The 17,560-nt window shown below is 47.1% G+C and overlaps 1 protein-coding gene across 1 annotated transcript in view; it reads left to right on the top strand.

The window, feature by feature from the left end:
• Window positions 1–17,560, top strand: part of SRPRB (SRP receptor subunit beta) — a 37,175-nt gene that overhangs the window by 17,525 nt on the left and 2,090 nt on the right. Inside the window, exons 4-6 of the mRNA XM_029062951.1 lie at window positions 1,793–1,875; window positions 4,505–4,641; window positions 9,084–9,138. Of these exons, the coding sequence (XP_028918784.1) occupies window positions 1,793–1,875; window positions 4,505–4,641; window positions 9,084–9,138 (275 nt within the window). The remainder of the gene's footprint in view (window positions 1–1,792; window positions 1,876–4,504; window positions 4,642–9,083; window positions 9,139–17,560) is intronic.

Genomic DNA, 17,560 nt, shown 5'->3' on the forward strand with positions numbered 1-17,560 from the left:
TATAACTATATATATAGCTTTATAGAACATCTATATTTGTTGTGTGTTTGTGTGTGTTATGGATCATCTATATAGCCATATACATTTATGGTTATATAGATGTCAAAGAAGACCCCACTGAAAGTCAGATTCACCCATGAGTATATGTGAGGCCATAATTTAACTTTCAGTGGGGTCTTTGACGTATATATAACCATATATATGTATGCGTTACCTGTTTACGTTATATTTTATATATAGATGTTATATAACATCTGTATGACTATATTAAGCTCGTTGTGGGCAGGGATTGTCACTGTTTATTGTTGTACTTTCCCAAATAAAATTGAATTACTATATGTGATGGATTGATTCTATGATCTGTATAGTTATATAGATGTCAAAGAAGACCCCAGTGAAAGATTCATCCACGAATAGGTGTGGGGCCAAAAAAGGACCCCCGATCCCAGCCACTCTGGACCCACAAAAAGGTGGCCCCTTAGGCTGTGTTTAGTGATGGCAGCGTCTGGCACTGTGTTTTCTCTTGCCTCCGCGCCTCTCGTTCCCGATGAAGCTTTTGCTCAGAGAGCCACTCCTTTATTGATCACCATAGGTGGCCTAGTGAAAATGAGCCCAAGGCTGGGAATCTAAGGACCTGGCTTCTAATCCTAGCTCTGCCACTTGTCTGCTGTGGGTGACCTTGGGCAAGTCACTTCGCTTTTCTGTACCTCATCTGCAAAATGCCCCTTCACCTCTCCTCAGCTAAGCCCTCTTTTCCCCCCTTTACCTTTGCTTCTCCCCCTCCCGCTTCCCTTCAGCGCTGTACTCGTCCGCTCAACTGTATATATTTTCATCACCCTATTTATTTTGTTAATGAGATGTACATCACCTTGATTCTATTTATTTGCTATTGTTTTAATGAGATGTTCATCCCCTCGATTCCATTTATTGCTATTTTTGTCTGTCTATCTCCCCCGATTAGACTGTAAGCCCGTGGGCAGGGACTGTCTCTATCTGTTACCGATTTGTACATTCCAAGCACTTTGTACAGTGCTCTGCACATAGTAAGCGCTCAATAAATACTATTGAATGAATGAATGAATGAAAATGGTGATTAAGTCTGTGACCCCAAGTGGGACCTGGACTGTGTCCAACCTGTTTAGCTCGTATCTACCCCAGTGCTGGCTCTTAACAAATACCATAAAAAAAATTTGAGTTGCTCAAAATAGCCGTATTTTATGTATCTTTGTGGAAATAATTTTTTTTCTACCTGGTGTTAGTATTTTGTTTCAATACAGTTCATCATCATAAAATAATAATAATGATGGTATTTGTCAGTGCTTAGTGTGTGCCGAGCGCTGTTCTAAGCACTGGGGGAGATACAAGATATAAGATGTTGTCCCACGTGGAGCTCACCGTCTTAATTCCCATTTTCCAGATGAAGTAACTGAGGCCCAGAGAAGTTAAGTGACTTGCCCAAAGTCACACAGCTGACAAGCGTCAGAGCCGGGATTAGAACCCATGGCCCACGGGTCTTTCCACTGAGCCATGAACGCCCCTTGATTCTGTTTATTGCTATTGTTCTTGTCTGTCCGTCTCCCCCGATTAGACCGTAAGCCCGTCAAAGGGCAGGGACTGTCTCCGTCTGTTACCGATCTGTACATTCCAAGCGCTTAGTACAGTGCTCTGCACATAGTAAGCGCTCAATAAATACTATTGAATGAATGAATGAATGAATGTTGCTCTGTAAACCGAGACTTTCCATTCCTGGATGTGGTTGCTCATCGATTCTTTTGTTGCTCTTCATTTCCAGGGCTCTAGTCTGACCTTGATTGACCTCCCGGGACATGAGAGCTTGAGACTTCAGTTCTTGGAACGGTTCAAGGACGCAGCAAGGTAAATAGCGCAGAGGCGGACAGAGATCTGAGGGGACGTGTTTCCCTTTTAAGATCTAGAAATCGGATGATCTCATGGAGATCCCACTGTTTTTCCGACGGTCTAAGCTCCCTGGGTTGAAAACGCTGGTTATTTCAGGATCTCCCTCGCCCCTTGATGTAGCTTAGGGGAAGATGGGCTTTTTATTCGACTTAAAGTAGAAGTTCTTGGCCCCCGACCAATACGGCGAAACCAGCCAAAATGGGTACTTTAAAAAGCACCTGGGAAAATTCCATATTTGCTCATCGTAGTGTTGGAGCAGACCTCTGGGGATAAAGTTCCTTCTGGCTCTACTACTTAGTGTAAGCTCGGGATGGGCAAGAAATGTGTTCTGTTTATTTTTCTATTGTATTCATTCATTGTCATTTATTGAGCGCTTACTGTTTGCTGAGCACTGTACTAAGCTCTTGTAAAGTACAGTTCAGCAAAAAGGAGAGACAATTCCTGCCCACACCGGGCTTACAGTCTCCCAAGCGCTTAGTACAGTGCTCTTCACGCAGTAAGCGTTCAGTAAATACGGTTACCGGGCTAGTGCCGCACCCGGGCTTCAGCAGCTTTGAACACCATCTTCTCTGGTGGTGGAGTAGCATGGCTTAGTGACCAAACCATGGTCTCGGGAGTCAGGAGGACCTGAGTTCTAATCCCGGCTCCACCACGTGCCCGCTGTCACTTCACTTGTCTGGGTCTTAGTTACCTCAGCTGGAAAATGGGGATAAGAGTGTGAGTCCCGTGTGAGATAGGGATATTGTGTCTGACCTGATTAACATATCTACCCCATCGCTTAGAACGCTGCTTGGCAGTGGAGTGGATAGAGCACGGGCTCGGGAGTCTGAAGGTCACGGGTTCTAATTCTGGCTCTGCCACTTGTCTGCTGTGAGACCTTGAGCAAATCACTTCACTTCTGTGGGCCTCAGTTCCCTCCGCTAAAATGGGGATTGAGACTGTGAGCCTCATTCATTCATTCATTCATTCATTCGTTCGTTCGTTCGTTTGTTCGTTCATTCGCATTCATTGAGTGTTTACTGTGTGCAGAGCACCGTACTAAGCGCTTGGAAGGGACAATTCAGCAATAGAGAGAGACAGTTCTTGCCCACATCGGGCTCATAGTCTAGAAAGGGGAAGACAGACATCAAAACAAGTAAAAAGGCATCAATATAAATAAATAAAATTATAGATATATACATATAGATATAAGTGCAGTGAGATGGGGAGAGGGGAAGAGCAAAGCAAGTGAGTCGAGGTGAAGTGGAAGGGAGGGGGAGCAGAGGAAAAGGAAGGCTCAGTCTGGGAAGGCCTCTTGGAGGAGGTGAGCCTTCAGTAGGGCTTTGAAGGGGAGAAGTGTGCTCGTTTGGCAGATGTGAGGAGGGAAGGGCGTTCCAGGCCAGAGGTAGGACGTGGGCCAGGGGTCGGTGCCTGGAAAGGCAAGAACGAGGCCCAGTAAGAATGTTAGCACCAGGGGAGCGGAGTGTGTGGGCTGGGCTGTAGAAGAAAAGGAAGGTGAGGTAGGAGGGGGCAAGGGGATGGAGAGCTTTGAAGCCAGTAGTAAGGAGCTTTTTATGATATTTAAGCACTTACTAAGTGTGTGGCACTGTACTGAGTGCTGGGATAAGATACAAGCTAATCAGGCTGAACACAGTCCATGCTTTTTGGGGCTCAAAGTCTTCATCCCCGTTTTACAAGTGACATAACTGAGGCACAGAGAAGTAAAGTGACTTGGCCAGGGTCGTAGAGACAAGCGAGAGAGACGGGATTCATTCAGTAGTATTTATTGAGCGCTTACTATGTGCAGAGCACTGTACTAAGAGCTTGGAATGTACAATTTGGCAACAGATAGAGACAGGCCCTTCCCAATGAGGGGCTCACAGTCTAAACGAGGGAGACAGACAGCAAAGCAAAACAAACAAAACAAGACAACATCATCAAATTAAATTAGAACCCAGATTCTTCTGACTCCCACTCCCATCCATTAGGCCACGCAGCTTCTTTTGGTGGTAGAGAATGTTTTCTTCACTTCCCAAAACAACTGAGAATTGAGGACTTTTGACAGATTCTCACCTCAAACATCATTTCAAAACAACATGGAGAAACTGAGCGGGGGGCGATTTCTGAGTTTGAATCCTGAGATTGACTCTGCTGGGATGTATTCAGTTCTTTTCGTAACTTCATCAGTGTTCCATGTTTCCCCTATTAAAACTTGGAGTAATAGTAATCACCTCCTTGCAGGGATGTTTGGATTGATTACTAGTTGCTTATAAAGTGCTCTGAAGACCGAAGAACCCTGAAATTGTCAGGGATGGGGTAGAGAAAGCATTCATTCCGTGCAGTCTCCTCATATTATTCTTTGGGGCCTATCTGGAGGCTGTGCATCCTATTCTCTGTTCCCAGAAGTTGATGCGAAGCTGTGGACTGGGTTACGGGTGCATTGGCTAAGTAACAGACACCGTGGCTAATTCCGATTTTTTCAAATTTTGTTTCTTTCACATGCCGCAGAAATGCGTGCACGGGCTAGCAAGAAATGAGAGAAACGCAGCTCAGAGCTTCTGGCTCACTATTGTAATCATCCCCCCCCTTTGTTTTTTGTGTCCCGCAGGGCAATCGTGTTTGTTGTGGATAGCGGGACATTCCAGCGAGAGGTGAAAGATGTGGCAGAGTTTCTGTACCAGGTGCTAATTGACAGCTTGGTCCTGAAGAATGTGCCTTCCCTGCTAATTGCCTGCAACAAGCAAGGTATTGTCAGCCACTTCTGCAAAGCTATCTTCTCTGGGGCCAGCCACCTTGCCGCTAAAGTGGGCAGATTCCTCCGGGTGACATGGGGGCCGGCGGGATCTGTCATTTTCCGAGGATTGAACGCTAAGAGCACAAGAAACGCGATTCTGGGTCAGACCACTGGATTCAGCTAACCTAGTTAAGTTTCCAACAGTGATGCTAATGCTCGCTCTCCCCGGCATCCACTCTCATCCCTCTCTTGCATTTAGTCTACTGGTTTCCTTTGTTTCTTGGGGGTATTTTATTCTGTTTTAGTTTTTTTTTTTTCAAGATTTAAGTATGTCAGCTTTAATCTCACTTCTGCTTCTGACGCCTTATGTGACCCTGAATAAAGCATATCGAAGTGATTCAAGATCGAGGTCCCATTTAGGAGATGTATATATATATAGAGAGAGACACACACATATATATCTCCCAAACGGGACATATGCACATATATTTATATTCTCCAAAGTTGTGACCGTGTGTTTAAACTAGTTTGAACAAGCTGATCTTGACCGGAATTCATTCGTGTCATCAGTGTTTGCAGTAAGTGTTGCCGTTTCAGAATGGACCTGACACTGACCAGTGGGGAAACAGAGCAGGGTCACTCCATTTTGTGCAGTGACGTGGCGGTTATTTATCATCAGACCCAAGCAGACATATGCGAGACTCCAAAAGAGAACCTTTTGGGTCAGGAAATTTTCCTCTGACTATTGGATGGGCTAATTTATGTTTAGGTCCAGAATTTGCCCATTTCCACTAAAGTGTAGGGTTTAGTTTCTCCTAATCACTCAAAGAGTCCTGATGGCATTTCTCCGCTGCCTGACACCAGGAGATCTTGTCAGCAGTTTTAGTGCTGAAAAGATTTTTCAGAAGGGTTAAGTAGGGATTGGGAAACGGTTTGGTATCTGCTTTCAACCAGCCCTGTCAAAATGAACACATCTGCATTTTCCCATCTGGCAATAATAATACTAATTACGGCATTTGTTAGCGCTTACTATGTGCCGGGCACTGTGCTAACCCCTGGGGTGAATACAAGCAAATCAGACTGGACAGAGTCCGTGTCCCACATGGGGCTCACCATCTTACCCCCATTTTGCAGATGAGGTAAGTGATGCATAGGGAAGTAAAGTGATTTGCCCAAGGCCACACAACAGACAAGTGGCAGAGCCGGGATTAGAACCCGTGACCACCTGACTCCCAGACCCGAGCTCTATCCGCGAGTGGCCTCTAGAGTGGTTAATGGGCCCGGAAAGACGCAGATGGTTTTCAGGTTACTTGTACAGTTCAGAAAGCAGCTCCCTCAGTGATCCTGTAGACAATACCCTCAGCTTCCCGAGCTACCCTGTTTATATTAGTTTGGGTTGGGCAGCAGGTAGGTGGGGAGATGTTCCGTTTATACCCAGTTTTGAGGCGATAGCCCTACCTGGAGGAAATGAGAGGCTGTTGTTTAGGCTAAGGAAATCAAAGACAATTATTCACTTAGAGGTAAGCGTCGGTGGCAGTGGTTAGGGAGGACCTATGGCCACTAGACTAAGCTTTGATAAGAAAGTAATCTCTAATATGCTTCATAGTTGTCCTTCTGCTCTGAAGAGGTTGGATATTATTGTTTAAAGAGGCTAAATTGGTTTGATTAAACCTATCTGAAAGGTATTGTCCCCCTTGAATAGAAATCAGACCTCTCCCTAGAAGCTGAGTGTTACGTCCACGAGCTTGTTTAATTGACGTTTGAGGGCCTTCGAGAGTCCTCTAAAGCCAGTGAGGTTGCGCTGTTTTTCTCTATACTCCACTGGTGAGTTTGAAGCCTGTCCATCCTCCTGGCATACGAAAAGCCGTTCCATTTTCCGATAACGAACACCAGTTCCCCGCAGTGGATTTCGATTTTTGGAAAAGGCAGCTCCCGGTCGGACTCCAGGGGAAGTAAGAAGGTCAGCTGGCAAAGCCATTTGCTGGGAAGAGGCCGTTGGCGGTTGTGGGTGGCGGTGATGGGGATAGCTGCCGTTCCGGGGATGGTGACGGAGGAGGTGGCGGTTAGTTAACCCACATCGGTGTGATGGTAGGAGATGTACCGCCCCAAATTTCTAGCCTGCTTTAATAAGTACTTGGGCCCAGAAACAGAGCGTGCAGGGATCGTTGGCGGTCGTGGGTGGTGCTGAGGTTCTCTGCCCATCTGAGGACAGTAGGGGAGGAGGAGGAAGTGGCTCTTAGTTCACCCAAATCAGTGTGATAGTCGGAGACTCACTGCCCCAAATTTCTAGCCTCCTAAATAAGTAGTAATAATAATGATAATTACGGTCATCGTTAAGTGCTTACATGTGTCAAGCACCGGGGTAGATACAAAATCGTCGGATTGGACAGTCTCTGGCCCACATCGGGCTCACAGTCTTAATCCCCATTTTACTGATAGAGGAGCTGAGTCCCAGAGAAGTGAAGCGATTTGCCCTCGGTCCCACAGCAGACCAGTGGCGGAGCCGGGATTAGAACCTACATCCTCTGACTCCCAAGCCCGGGCTCTTGCCGTGAACGAGAAGGGAAAACTGATTCCCGGAAGAAGTGTGACTTAGTGGAAAGAGCCCAGGCTTAGGACGATACCCAAATAACTGATTTCGAAAGGCAGGGAAAGCAGGGTGCAATTACAGGTTGAAACAGCTTGGAAAGAAAAACTTGGAACCTACAACTAAATATATAAATAAAGATGTCTGTATGTATTTGAGTAGTAAGGACACAGAGCAGTTGAGTACCCACAGTGGGTTTTGGAGTTAAAGACTGAAAGGGGAATGATGGAAGCTGAAGCAGTCTCCCTTGGTGACCTGTTGTTACACTTTCGTAGGTTACAAACCAACTGTGCTCTCTAACCCCCTGCCACCCGAGTCGGCGTGAGCAGATTATGTGAGAACCCAGGTGTCGTCGTAAGCAGTAGCACTTAGTACAGTGCCTGGCACATAGTAAATGCTTAATATAATAATAATCATTATTATGGTATTTGTTAAGCACTTTCTATGTGCCAGGCACTGTACTAAGCGCTGGGTTAGAGGCAGGCAAGTTCATTCATTCATTTATTGATCGCTTACTGTGTGCAGAGCACTGTACTAAGTGCTTACGACACCTGGGATCTCACATAATCTGCTCACGCCGACTCGCGGGGTGGGGGGTTAGAGAGCACAGTTGGTTTGTAACCTAAGAAAGGAATGTACAATTCGGCAAGAGATAGAGACAATCCCTTCCCCCAAATGGGCTCACATTCTAAAAGGGGAAGTTGGGTTGGACACAGTCCTTGTCCCACGTGGGACTCACAGCCTCAGTCCCCATTTTACAGGTGAGGTAACTGAGGCCCAGAGAAGTGAATTGACTTGCCCAAGGTCACACAGCAGACAAGTGGCAGAGATGGGATTAGAACCCATGACCTTCTGACTCCCAAGCCCGGGCTCTATCCACCATACCGTATCGCTGTAGGGCGGCGGGGAGGGGATCTGACAACGAGCCTTCTGGGCTCTGGACGGACGTGACGGGTCCCAGATGATTCCCTGGCTGGCTACGCTGTCAACCAAAGAAGCCAAGGGAAGAAGATACCAGTGATTGAGGCAAATCTTTGGGGATACACCCTGGGCTGCCCCTACACCCTAGCGATCATAGGTCTGGAAGTCAGAGGATGTGGGTTCTAATCCCCGCTCCGCAACATGTCTGCTGCGTGACCCTGGGCTAGTCGCTTCATTTCTCTGTGCCTCAGTTACCTCAGCTGTAAAGTGGGGATTAAGACTGTGAGCCCCATGTGGGGCAGAGACTGTCTGACCTGGTTAAGACTCTGAGCCCTATGTGGGACAGGGACTGTGTCAAACCCAATTTGCTTGTTTCCACCCCGGCTCTTAGTATAGTGCCTGGCATATGGTGAGCTCTTAAATACCATTATCGTTATTATTATGAGAAGCAGTGTAGCTCAGTGGAAGGAACATAGGCTTGGGAGTCAGAGGTCATGGGTTTGAATCCCGGCTCTGCCACTTGTCAGCTCTGTGACTGTGGGCAAGTCACTTAACTTCTCTGGGCCTCATTTACCTCATCTGTAAAATGGGGCTTAAGACTGTGAGCCTCACCTGGGACAATCTGATTATCCTGTATCTACCCCAGTGCTTAGAGTGCTTTGCACATAGTAAGCGCTTAACAAATATCAACATTATTATTATTATTATTATCTACTCCAGTGCTTAGAACAGTGCTCGGCACATAGCACTTAACAAATACCACAACTATTATTATTACCTCTGGAGGGAAAAACGAGAGCACTAGGAATCTAGGGACAGTTCTGGGAGTCCAGTCTCTTTCGGAGGATTCTGAATGTAATTTAGGTTGGGCAAAGGGGTGGAAGGTGTCGTCTGATCAGACCACTGACGTGAAGCCGTATAAACAACATCTTTCTCTCTTCCTAGATATCACAATGGCAAAATCCGCCAAGATAATTCAGCAGCAGCTGGAAAAAGAACTGTAAGTACAGTTTAGATCCCTGGGTGCCCACTGGGTACCGATATATCGTAACATAAGGGGAGGAGTGTGGCCTAGTGGAAAGCTCACAGGATCCGGAGTCAGAGGACCTGGCTTCTAGTCCTGGCTGCACCTTTTGTGCGAGGAGGAGCAGGGGGAAAGGGGGCTTAGCTGAGGGGAGGTGAAGGGGGGAACAGAGAGGGAGCAGAGGGAAAAGGGGAAGCTCAGTCTGGGAAGGCCTCTTGGAGGAGGTGAGCTCTCGGTAGGGCTTTGAAGAGGGGAAGAGAGTGTCCCAAAAGGAGCTTAGAGTCTGTACGGGGGGGGGGGGGGGGGGGGGGGGGACGACAGGCTTGGAATAGATTACAGATGTCATCAGTCATCACCATCTATGACATTTATTGAGCGCTTACTGTGTGCAGACTAGTGCACTGAGTGCTTGGGACAGCGGAATACAACAGAGTTGGTAGACATGTTCCATGTCCACCATGAGCGTATGTCTAGACATGTACATAAATTCTGTGGGACAGTGAGTGGGGTGAAAAGCACGCATATACAAGCACAAGGGTGACGCAGAAAGGAGAGGATGTAGGGGAAGTGAGGTATTAGCCAGGGAACTCCTCTTAGAGATGTAATTTTGAGGTGGGGAGAGTGATCGTCAATTAGACATGAAGGGAGTTCCAGCCAGAGGCAGGTCATAATAATAATAATATTAATAATGTTGGTATTTGTTAAGTGGTTACTATATGCAGAGCACTGTTCTAAGCACTGAGGTAGATACAGGGTCATCAGGTTGTCCCACGTGAGGCTCACAGTCTTAATCCCCATTCTGACTCCTAATACTGTGCTTTTTCCATTAGGCCACACTTCTAATTAAAAGTGAGCTGCCTTTTTGAAGGACTCCTCAAAAAGGACATCCGTATTGGTACTCCATATTTTAAAAACATTCAAAACGCTACATAATGGCAAATAGATTAGATTCTATAGTAAAGCAATTGGTGTTGGGCCTGACAGGTTCCAAATATCTTGCGAGACTGCAAACATTGAACTAATTTGCAAAGTTTCCGCCAATCTCGTGCGCTTATGCTGTCAATGTGACAGTGATGTTGCCTTGGCTATGAACATGGATAGCTTAAAGAAGAACGGTATTAGTGCTGTGGCCTACATTTTCCGTTTTTATTAAAATTCATGCTTTCCCCCCAGTCTGCTTTATTTTTTTTTAAACTCTGAAACTCTTAAGCCAAGATTGTTTTGCTGAGAATGTTAGCAGAACATCTTAGGATGATAGGGTACTGCTGGGACATAGATTTTTTGGGAAAATTTGAGGTTTTCCATGCGCGTAGCCCAAATGCTCCTTGTAACTAGGACTGTAGTAATAATGATGGCATTTATTAAGCGCTTACTATGTACAAAGCACTGTTCTAAGCTCTGGAGAGGGTACAAGGTGATCAGGTTGTCTCACGTGGGGCTCACAGTCTTCATCCCTATTTTACAGATGAGGTAACTGAGGCACAGAGAAGTTAAGTAACTTGCCCAAAGTCACACAGCTGACAAGCGGCTGAGCCGGGATTAGAACCCACGACCTCTGACTCTCAAGCTGAGCTCTTTCGACTGAACCACACTGCTTCCCTAAGCTCACTGGGTGCAGGGAATGTGTCTACCAACTGTTTTATTGCACTCACCCAACCGCTTAGTTCAGTGTTCTGCACACAATAAATATGATTTGATTGTAGGAGCAGCCATTAAATGCTGTAATAATAATGTTGGTATTTGTTAAGCGCTTACTAGGTGCAGAGCACTGTTCTAAGCGCTGGGGTAGACACAGGGGAATCAGGTTGTCCCACGTGGGGCTCACAGTCTTCATCCCCATTTTACAGATGAGGGAACTGAGGCCCAGAGAAGTGAAGTGACTTGCCCACAGTCACACAGCTGACAAGTGGCAGAGCTGGGATTCGAACTCATGAGCCCTGACTCCAAAGCCCGCGCTCTTTCCACTGAGCCACACTGCTTCTCTGTAATGGCCTAGTGGAAAGAGCATAGACTTGGGAGTCAGAGAAGCTGGTTTCTAACGCTGGCCCTGCCAGTTGCCTGCCCTGTGGCTTTGGGCAAGACACTTTACTTCTCTGGGCCTCAGTTACCGCATCTGGGAAGTGGGGATATCCCTAAGAACTGTGAGCCCTATGTGAGACAGGGACTGTGTCCAACTTGATGATCTTGCATCTTCCTTGGCACTTAGAGTAGTGCTTGACACATAGTAAGCACTTAACAAATACCAAATATATGTAGAGAAGCAGCGTGGCTCAGTGGAAAGAGACCGAGCTTGGGAGTCAGAGGTCATGGGTTCCTATCCCGACTCTGCCGCTTGTCAGCTGTGTGACCTTGGGCAAGTCACTTAACTTCTCTGTGCCTCAGTTACCTCATCTGTAAAATGGGGATGAAGACTGTGAGCCCCTCATGGGACAACCTGATTACCCTGTATCTACCCCAGCGTTTAGAACAGTGCCCTGCACCTAGTAAGCGCTTAATAAATACCAACATTATTATCATTATTACATGTGTATATATGTGTGTATGTGTGTAGGGAGTAGGGGGAAGTAGGATTTAATCTCCCTTTTATATTATATAAATCTAATCCCAGCTCCACAACTTGACTGCTTTGTGACCTTGGGCAAGTAGCGTGGCTCAGTGGAAAGAACACGGGCTTTGGAGTCAGGGGTCATGGGTTCGAATCCCAGCTCGGCCACTTGTCAGCTGTGTGACTTTGGACAAGTCACTTCACTTCTCGGTGCCTCAGTTACCTCATCTGTAAAATGGGGATTGAGACTGTGAGCCCCATGTGGGATAGGGACTGTGTCGAATCTGATTTGTTTGTATCCACCCCAGCGCTTAGTACAGTGCCTGGCACATAGTAACTGCTTAACAGATACCATAATTACTACTATTAATATAAAATGGGGATTAAATCCTATTCCCTCCTACTTACATTGTGAGCCCCATTTGGGACAGGGATTGCCTTCAACCCGATTGTCTTGCATCTACCCCAGCGCCAGAGAAGCGCTTAATAAATACCACAATAATTATGCATTTAGCATTTTCTGACCCAATGAAATGCCCTGAATTTCCCATTTCTCTTGTGTTAAGCACTGTAGGGAGTGTTTCCCAAACACTCAGTACAGTGCTGTGCCCACAGTAAGCACTCAATACGATCGAATGAATGAATGGTGCTCGTGCTAGCTGCTTCTTTGGGGGTCCGTGCAGAATTACTTTAGTAAATTTATTAACTCTTGAAATCTCTTCGTTCTGTAAAATGGGGATTTGATACCTGAGCCCCGTGCAGGACACGGACTGTGTCTGACCTGATTAGCTTGTAATAATAATAGTAATAATAATGATGGTATTTGGTAAGGGCTTACTATATGCCAAGCACTGGGGGAGATAAAAGATTATCAGGTTGTCCCATGTGAGGCTCACAGTCTTAAGCCCCATTTTCCAGATGAGGTAACTGAGGCACAGTGAAGTGCAGTGACGTGCCCAGAGTCACACAGCTGACAAGTTGTGGAGCAGGGATGTTGGTATTTGTTAAGCGCTTACTATGTGCAGAGCACTGTTCTAAGCGCTGGGGGAGACACAGGGGAATCAGGTTGTCCCACGTAGGGCTCACAGTCTTCATCCCCATTTTACAGATGAGGGAACTGAGCCGCAGAGAAGTTAAGTGACTCGCCCACAGTCACACAGCTGACAAGTGGCAGAGCCGGGATTCGAACCCATGACCTCTGACTCCAAAGCCCGGGCTCTTTCCACTGAGCCACGCTGGATTTGAACCCAAGACCTCTGACTCCCAAGCCCAGGCTCTTTCCACTAAGCCACACTGCTTCTCAGCTGCTTCTACCCCAGCAGTTGGTACAGTGCTCGATACACGGTAAACATTTAAGAAATACCATAACAGTAATCGGGAAGCAGCGTGGCTCAGTGGCAAGAGCCCGGGCTTGGGAGTCAGAGGTCATGGGTTCGAATCCCGGCTCTGCCACTTGTCAGCTGGGTGACTGTGGGCAGGACACTTAACTTCTCTGAGCCTGAGTGATTTCATCTGTAAAATGGGGATGAAGACTGTGAGCCTCCCATGGGACAACCTGATTACCCTGTATCTACCTAATGCTTAGAACAGTGCTCTGCACATAGTAAGCGCTTAACAAATGCCAACATTATTATTATTATTAGTCCTCCAGTGTGCTGAAGGCACGGTACGTGAGAGGAAAGGAACAGTTTCCATCTTTTTGTACCTGTAGCTTGAGCTCTTTAAAATGGCTCGCTCCCTTCGTTCATCCCCTGCATCCCAGCCCCACGGCTCTTATGCACATATTCATTCAGCCATATTTATTGGGCACTTCTGTGTGCAGAGCACTGTACTAAGCGCTTGGAAGGTACAGTACAGCAGTAGAGACAACCCCTGCCCATAACGGCCTTACAGTCTACAGGATCTGTAATTTATTTATATATATATATTAATGTCTGTCTCCCCCTCCAGACTGTAAGCTCACTGCGGGCAGGGAATGGGTCTGTCTGTTATACTGTACTCTCCCAAGTGCTTAGTACAGTGCTGTGCACACGGTAAGTGCTCAGTAGATAAGATTGAATGAATGAACTTAGTTTTACTTGAGAAAATTTAGAGTCCTGCAGAATAAAACCCTAATTCTAGCCATTAGGTGGTGATAGTGTGACTTGGCTTAGATTAGAACTAATAGCCTGGAAAATGCTGACTTTTCCTTCAGAATGCCAATGTTAACTGCCAAAGATATATACACACACACACACACACACACACACGGAAATATCTTGAATAAGATAACTGCACGTCCACAATTTTTTTACTGTGCTCGCTGAACTTTTAAAATATCCATCGCTGTAGGCTGTGACGTTCAAGTCTGGCACCCCACTCACCAGTTCTGGAATCCTCGGTACCAACCGTGCCCAGAGGGCATTTGCGGCCTGGCAGATTTCTCCTCAGTCAATTAGTCGTATATTTATTAAAGTGGTTGCTGAATGCCAAGCAAAGTACCAGGCACTTGGCGAGTACTATAAAAGCCAGGCCCGGGTTCTTTATCATTCCCCCAGTAGTCATACTAGTAATAATAATTATGGTAATGGTATTTGCTAAGAGCTTACTATTGCACTAGAAAAGGTGCTGGGCTAGGAGAAGCAGCAAGGCCTAGTGGACAGAGCACGGGGCTGGGAGGCAGAAAGACCTGGGTTCTAATCCCGGCTTCACCACTTGTCTGCTCCGTGACTCGTGACTCCGTGACTTCTCTGTGCCTCATCTCTAAATTGGGGATTAAGATTGAGAGGCGCTTCAAGGCGGTCCATCACCTTGCCCCCTCCTGCCTCTCCGCCCTTATCTCTTTCCACCGCCCACCCTGCACGCTCCGCTCCTCCGCCGCCCACCTCCTCACCGTCCCCCGTTCTCGCCTATCCCCCCGTCGACCCCCGGACCACGTCCTCCCGCGGTCCCGGAACGCCCTCCCTCCTCACCTCCGCCAAACTGATTCTCTTCCCCTCTTCAAAACCCTACTTAGAGCTCACCTCCTCCGAGAGGCCTTCCCAGACTGAGCTCCCCTTTTCCCTCTGCTCCCTCTCCCGCCCCCCTTCACCTCTCCGCAGCTAAACCCTCTTTCCCCCCCATTTCCCTCTGCTCCTCCCCCTCTCCCTTCCCATCCCCTCAGCACTGTACTTGTCCGTTCGACTGTATGTATGTTCATTATCCTATTTATTTTGTTAATGAGATGTACATCACCTAGATTCTATTTATTTGCTATTGTTTTAATGAGATGCTCATCCCCTTGATTCTATTTATTGCCATTGTTCTTGTCCGTCCGTCTCCCCCGATTAGACTGTAAGCCCATCAGTGGGCAGGGACTATCTGTTACCGATTTGTCCATTCCAAGCGCTTAGTCCAGTGCTGTGCACATAGTAAGCACTCAATAAATACTATTGAATGCATGAATGAATGAATGAATGACAGGGACTGTGTCCAACCTAGTTACCTTGTATGTTCCCCGGCGCTTAGAACAGTGCCTGTCATATAGTAGGCATTTAACAAATGCCAGCAACAAGTCAGTCCCAGTCCCTGTCTGACTAGGGGATCCTGATCTAAGTAGGAGGGAGAAATTGAGGCAAAGTTAAGTTCAGTGATTTTTCCCAAGGTCACACAACAGGCAAGTGGCAGAGCCAGGATTAGAACCCAGGTACTCTGACTTCCAGGCCTGTCGTCTTTCCACAAGGCGACACTGCTTCTCAGGAGCTTGCAGTCTAATGGGGAGGTGCTTAAACAGAAGTAAAATGGGGATTGAGACTGTGGGCCCCACATAGGACAGGGACTGTGTCCAACCTGACATGCTTGTATCCACATCAGCGCTTAGCACAGTGCTTGGCTCATAGTGCTTAAATACCACAGTGATAGAGAAGCAGTGTGGCTTAGCGGAAAGAGCACGGGCTTAGGAGTCAGAGATCGGGGGTTCTAATCCCGCCTCTGCCACTTGTGAGCTGTGTGGCCTGGGCAAGTCACAGAACTTCTCTGGGCCTCAGTTACTTCATCTGTAAAAATGGGGATTAAAAAAAATGTGAGCACCACGTGGGACTATCTGATTACTCTGTATCTACGCCAGCGCGTAGAACAGTGCTCTGCACATAGTAAGTGCTTAACAAATACCATAATTATTAAATAGTGAGAGCGGGAGGAAGAATGAGGTGAATAGAGGAAATAGAACAGAAGTGTCCGGATGAAAGAGCCGAGAGATGATCGAATACATAAATACCCGGATATTTGAGCACGTGTGCTGAGGTTAGAAACGATCAAATACGTAAGTAACCATACATTTGAACACAGGTGCCGAGGTTCGCGGTGCCGGGTTGGTTCGGCTAGGAAAGTTTCCTGGAGGAAGTGGGATTTTTTTGGGGGTGCTTTGAAGATGGGAAGAACCGTAGAAGGATAGAAAGTTCATGGGCGGGGTAGCGATGTGAACAAGGTGCTGGAGGGGAGGATTTCCCAAGAGCCAGGTCGAACTGTCTCCCCCTCCAGACTTTGAGCTCGTTCCGAGCAGGGACGGTGTCCGTTTGTTGTAGTATTGGCTCTCCCAAGCGCTTAATACAGTGCTCTGCACACAGTAAGCGCTCAGTAAATCCGATTGAACGAATGAATGAGCTAGAAGGTGAGCACTTGGAGAGCACTGGATCCCAGGAGTAGAGGGAGTCCATTTGTAAAACGTGGCGAGCCTGGAAATCCATTTTGAAAAGCTCCTCGGTGAACCCTCTTCATCTTTCCTTGGCTTTGAGTGGCTACTCTTGATAATAATGTTGGTATTTGTATTTGTTAAGCGCTTACTATGTGCAGAGCCCTGTTCTAAGCGCTGGGGGAGATACAGGGTCATCAGGTTGTCCCACGTGAGGCTCGCAGTCTTAATCTCCATTTTATAGATGAGGGAACTGAGGCACAGAGAAATGAAGTGACTCGCCCACAGTCACACAGCTGACAAGTGGCAGATCCTGGAGTCGAATCCATGACCTCTGCCTCCGAAGCCCAGGCTCTTTCCACTGAGCCACGCTGCTTCCCATATGCTTGATATTGGCGGTAGGGCGAGCGGGGAGGGTTTTCTGCCTCGACAGTGTCACTGATTGGGTTAGATGGGAAGGGAAAAGTTCGAAGATAACAATTATTGGGCTCAATAACATTACCCCTTGGAAATCATCTGGGAATAGTTTACAGTAGGAGGGGATATGCATGTGTGCAGGGGACTTGTGGGAAAATCCTTTGTGGTAGCAATCATAATTGTATTTAAGTGCTTACTATGTATCAGGCACTGTACTAAGTGCTGAGGTAGATACAAGCAAATTGGGTTGAATAAAGCCCCTGTCTCCCGTGGGGCTCTGATGAGGTCAAATGAAGCGACTTGCCCAAGGTCACTAAAAAAGCAGCGTGGCTTAGCGGAAAAGAGCACGGGCTTGGGAGTCGGAGGTTGTGGGTTCTAATCCTGGCCCTGCCACTTACCAGCTGTGTGACTTGGGGCGAGTCTCTTCACTTCTCTGGGCCTCAGTGACCTCATCTGTCAGATGGGGATTAAGACTGCAAGCCCCACGTGGGACAACCTGATTACCTTGTATCTCCCCCAGTGCTTAGAACAGTGCTTGGCACATGGTAAGCGCCTAACAAATACCATTATTATTATTGTTATTAAGGTCACACAGCAGACGAGTGGGGAGCTGGGATTAGAACTCATGATCCTCTGACTCCAGGCCCGTGCTCCGTCCACCAAACACTTCTCAGTGTTAATTGTGATATTGTTTAAGCGCTTAGTACGTACCAAGCCCTAGGTTCTAAATGACTTAGGCAGTCCATCCAGATCCTAAGGTATGATCCACACCCCAACACTCAGCAATC

Source organism: Ornithorhynchus anatinus, chromosome 1 (genome assembly GCF_004115215.2).
Source record: "Ornithorhynchus anatinus isolate Pmale09 chromosome 1, mOrnAna1.pri.v4, whole genome shotgun sequence".
NCBI lineage: Eukaryota > Metazoa > Chordata > Mammalia > Monotremata > Ornithorhynchidae > Ornithorhynchus > Ornithorhynchus anatinus.